The sequence below is a fragment of the Aplysia californica genome, unplaced genomic scaffold, assembly GCF_000002075.1.
Source record: "Aplysia californica isolate F4 #8 unplaced genomic scaffold, AplCal3.0 scaffold00590, whole genome shotgun sequence".
In the NCBI taxonomy this organism is placed as follows: Eukaryota; Metazoa; Mollusca; class Gastropoda; order Aplysiida; family Aplysiidae; genus Aplysia; species Aplysia californica.
Window position 1 is genome coordinate 241,730 of NW_004797860.1, and position 5,371 is coordinate 247,100.

At 37.6% G+C, this 5,371-nt stretch overlaps 1 protein-coding gene across 1 annotated transcript in view; it reads right to left on the reverse strand.

The window, feature by feature from the left end:
- LOC101847902 (uncharacterized transporter slc-17.2) overlaps positions 1–5,371 on the reverse strand; it is a gene marked incomplete in the record, with an annotated part of 29,220 nt that overhangs the window by 5,318 nt on the left and 18,531 nt on the right. Inside the window, 1 exon segment of the mRNA XM_013087473.2 lies at positions 2,235–2,365. Coding sequence (XP_012942927.1) covers positions 2,235–2,365 — 131 coding nt within the window.

Genomic DNA, 5,371 nt, shown 5'->3' on the forward strand with positions numbered 1-5,371 from the left:
ATAGACACGCATACACACACTCACGTGCATACAAGCGTGTTAGTCTGTGTGTGTGTTTTACAAAATAAAATGAAATTAATGCATTCACTCATTTATCCACTAGCCATTCGAGTAGCATAAGGATTCAAAGCTTTACAAACTGCGCAATCTGACACATTAATGTTACATCAGCGATAAGAGTCGCCCCAGATAATATGTTCGATCAAAATTAATGTTTAGAAATCAACCTTGGCAAAATTATGTGAAAATAGAAAAACTTAAAAGTGAATCTGTGCTTCTATTGGGATGCATCAACACTGGTGGAATTGACGTACTTTGAAAATATAAAAGAAACAGAAACTGTATCTGCACGATAAACAACATCATTAAGATACAGCATAGTTAGCTTCAAACTGATGGGAAAATAGTGCAGTCACAAATGTATGTATCACATAAAGATTTAATACAAATGACCACAACTAGTATAAAGTTTAATTTTTTCGTGGAGATGGGGCTTCTATTTATTGTGGCTGCACTGGTTTTCAATCAGTTTGAAATTACATTGTATCTAAAAACAAAACAGTGTTCATTGTCGAGTTTCAACTCTCCTAGTTTTTAGTTTTAGTAAGAGTGTCACGGCACTTGCAACACAATAAGGTCACATAAGTGCCGAAGATTAGAGGTGTTACGTTACACGAGAGTAACAAGCATAAAACAGAAGGAGGAGAGATCAGGACGATAGATGTCTGATAGGAAAGAAGAAGCAAACCACACCAGAGCCCCCGCCAACTACCCACGTACGTAATGATATTGTATTTGTCAACTCTCCGTTCATTTGAAATGCAATACGCTGTCCCCGTGGTTTTATGCACCCGGCATAATTTAGAAAAATTTGATCATTTCTTGCATAATCTCTGATTATTTTCCCTAGTTAATAATTCTTTGTTAAAATTAACAGAATCGCATAATTTCACTTTTTGGGGCTCAGTTTGTATAATTTCAGAATTTTTCGTACACAAAACGACGGGGAGAGAATACGTGACCATTCCACAAAGTTGATTCACCCCTGTACCCCACTACAAGCATAATCACGAGCTTCACTTTCTCTGATTTCACAGTTTTGCCAAGGCTGATTTTTTAAGGTTAATTATGAATGGTCGTATATCTAGGGCGACTCTAAACGTAAACGTAAGATTGAGTAATGCATCAGATTATGCAGAATTTATTATGTGTTTAATGTGTCTGCTGTATATGTGGGTATGCAGAGCACGGCTTTGACACAGTAGTTAAGTTTAGTTTTAGTAGAGGTTTTACGGCACTCGCAACTGCATAAGGTCATATGAGCGCCAAGATTAGAGGTGTTACAAGAGAGTAACAAACATTAAAAAGAAGGGGAGATAAGGACGATAGATCTTTGATAGGAAAGAAGAAGCAAAAAACCACACCAGAGCACCCGCCAACCATCCACTTTGACACAGTAAATGTGTGAATATCCTATATTTCATGTTTCGTTTGGACACCGTTGTACTCGTATTTGGAGGGTGGTATTGCAAAGCGCAATATACGCCAAATCCAGACATTCCCGTCATCTCCAACTTTTGATAAGATCACTGTGGCTTGATGAAATATTGTTTGTTTGATACTTTTGTTTTCAGGGTGTAGATTTTTAGTTTTTTTTCACAAATTTAAAGTGAATGGGTATTACTGTATAGGCCTACACGTAGTGCTTACGCACATTAACACATACGCACACATACACACACAGACACAGGCACACAGACACACACACACACACACACACACACACACACACACACACACTCACACACATTGAAAAAGATGCACACACACAGCCATACACACATGCACACGAACACACATACACACACAGACAAGCACACACACATACAGATTCACACGCATAATCTATTCTATTTTTTCGCAATTTGGAGACACATGTGTCATTTTTTCCCAGAAAACTTCCACAGTTACAGAGTTGAAAGTTACCAAGTACCTGCAAACAGATAGATAGGTCCCCTTTACAGAGCCTTTTTTCTTATTTATTCATTTCCTTAATTTAGACAAATATATTTAACAAAAAGTACATTTCCTTCTTTGGCCATTGTGATTATTCCACCGAGAAACGAAACAAATCTGCGTACCTTTCCTTTATAACGAAAGTGCCGGACGTGATCTCTCTGCTTAGGCTTTACAGCTAGTTTTACATTGTATATAATACACCTTATTTGACTCACATCTTCCTTCGTGACAACAGGGAGGGATGAAGTGATGTAGACTTTCTCTTTCTCCGTGATAAACTTGTGGGTAGCCGGAGTCTCAGCAGTGAAGATGGCAAACAGGATAAGCCAGACAAAGCCAACCAGTCCTGGGCAGGAAGAAAAACCATTAGCAAACTGAGAGCAACGTTATAGTATATATATATATAGGTCTATCTAAGTACGGTGCTTTTTATTTCAAAATAATGAAATTCAAACTTTTAATGATTTTTTTACGTATTGATTTGTTGAAATATTTATTTTGTACCTTATGTGATATTATTACAATTTTATTTTTAAAATTCATTCATTCATTCATTCATTCATTCATTCATTCATTCATTCATTCATTCATTCATTCATTCATTCATTCATTCATTCATTATTTTGTTTATTCATTATTTATTTATTCATTTACTCATTCATTCATCCATTTATTCGTCTATTTATCTATTTATTTATTTATTCATTTATTTATCTATCTATTCATTTGAAGGGCGTAATATAAGTGTTTTGAGCGACATTATTCAAAAGCATCTCTTCCTGATCTTCCGCTTCATACTCATCTTCCTCCTGAACCTTCTAGATAAGCACATCGACAATTATATAGTCCTTAGCAACAACACCAAAAACAACAATAACAACAGCAGCAATAACAATGACAACAACTTTGCCGACGTAGCGGCTGACAACCATGACCCTCAGTCGCAACCAAAGGGGCTCTCGTGGTCTAGAAGTTAGGGTGTTCGCCTCTCATTCACTAGGTGGAAGAAGTGACTATGTTTGTCGTTAAATTTGGCTTTAGAATGAGATACGAGAAGTCTTTGAAATTAAAATACACCCCCCCCAAAAAAAAAAAAAAAAAAATTTTAAAATCCCCTAAAAACTCCGCACTGAGCGAACCTGAATTGTTGATATTAAACCCAGTAACAGCAGCCGATCTGCTTGCACAATACCTGGAGAAACGAAAGAGAGCTTTTAAACAGCGACTGCAGCACCATCTGAGGCCAAGTGAAGATTTCGGTAGACACTTTTTTGGCTGAGTGAACAAGCTTGTTATGTACGGTCTTTGCTTTTGAACGATAACATAGAGATACAAGTTGATTCCTGGTTATCAATACCAATACCATCCAGCTCTTTAATTCATATCTCTTCGTTTTACTGAACTTGAGACTATTGTTATATAATATCAATTTAAGATATGGCTGCATTACATTTCTAGTGTGTTGTGGTGTCATATCTCACGGCTTATCTGAGTAATAGCTATTTTTGACACATTCACCCCACAATTATAGCTCAATGAAAGAAAATAAAAAGGCTTTTAAATGCAAGACGTGAAAAAATCGTTTTTATGAAACAGTTTTCCCTTCATTTGTCACGAACACGCCTCAATCACATTTTCAATTAAGTCATCTGATAATTTCGTTCACTCCGTTTTATGGGAACAGTACAAAGTAACTTTTGTCAGGGAGAATGTGACCGTTGAATGGTATTGGCAATCGTATGGTATTGATATCGTTCAAAAGTACGCTGCTCTGATACTGCACAGGTTTGATTTCTTTTCTTCTTTTTTATGTCGAAAGTGCAGGGCTCTGTTGCTTTCCCGCGCACGCTACACAGCATAATATGAGAGGCATCGTGGTGGAATCAGGCTCTCATCAATTTTTGGGCATGTAGAGTTATTGGTATCATCTTAAAGCTTGTTTACTTGACTTAATTTGGATGAAAAAATATCCTTTTATCTTGAATACAAGTCGAGATGCTTGTGAATGAAGGAAGTGGAGGTCACCTGTTTTTTTAGGTAAAATTAGTGAGAAAATGTCCGCCAAAGATTAGTTATTTCCTTAGCTTAAGAGTCCGTGGTAACTGAAAATATACACTTTTTGTGCTTTTAATCAACGTTTTTCAGAAAAATCCACACAGAAATGAGTTCTTTAATAGGCATGAAAGGTGTTGAGTCAAAAAACAAAAATTTGATAAAAATTCACAAACCTGCGGAATAAAGCAAGTTTCTTCTCTTTGATTATTTTGACGAGAGCCTGATTCCACCACACCCCCTCACATATTAGGACATATTCTCTACTACACAAACGGTCCGGCGAACACAGTAACCACAGCATGGCAGTGATGATACAAAGAGGTTATAATATTATAATACTGGAGCACGCAGCGGTGACGTCACATGTGTCAGAAATGGGGGGTCTTTTTTGCCCTCATCGGTATGATCTGCGTGTCCCGATTACATGAACAATCGGAGCCCCTACCTCGCTCCTCAGGAGCTCTAGAAAATTTAAAAAACACCACCCTGCCCTCAATTTTCAGTGCAAGCTTGTAGATTTTCTCCATCGACCGCCGAGACGCCTCCAAGTGAGTCTCGTAAAGTACTCACCCGTCTGTTGAACTTTGGATATCTTGCTCTTGAGGTTCAGCGTCCCAGGGTGGGCACATGCAGCCCCTGTTCGTTTACGTGGGTGACATCACTGCCACAAACTCTAGTTCTAAATATAACCTCTTTGAGAAGATGACGTCATCGCGACGGTAGAACGTTATCTCAGACGCTCAACGAAAGATGAGTCAACTACACATCGTCGCTGTTGCGAGCAATCCACCTACGAGTATATAAGTCCAAATTTTGAGAATTTTCGATTTTTACACCCTCCCAAAGCTCTACCAAGTATGCACCTTTCAGCGTCACCAAAATACAGTTTAATGCTATAGTCAAGGTTTACCATTTATTTTCTTGCTTTTCATGATCGTGCTACCCGGTACAAGAAAAGGAAAGTCACGCAAGAACCCATAGACCATAAGATATCAAGCGAGATAATAATATAAAATGTAAGATAAGACAAGATAAGATAAGATAATACTTTATTATCCCAGAGGGAAATTTTTCTTGGCTGTACGGGACCGTAAAAACACACGCAGGTAATTGTCTTACTTCTCTGTCTTATAACTATAAGACAGCGTGGTGGAATCAGGCTCTCGTCAATTTTTGGTCATATTGAATCATTGGTGTCACCTTAAAGCCTATTTACTTGTCTTTATTTGGATGGGAAATATATCCATTTATCTTGAACACAAGTCAAGATATTTGCGAAAGAAGGAGGTGGGGGTCA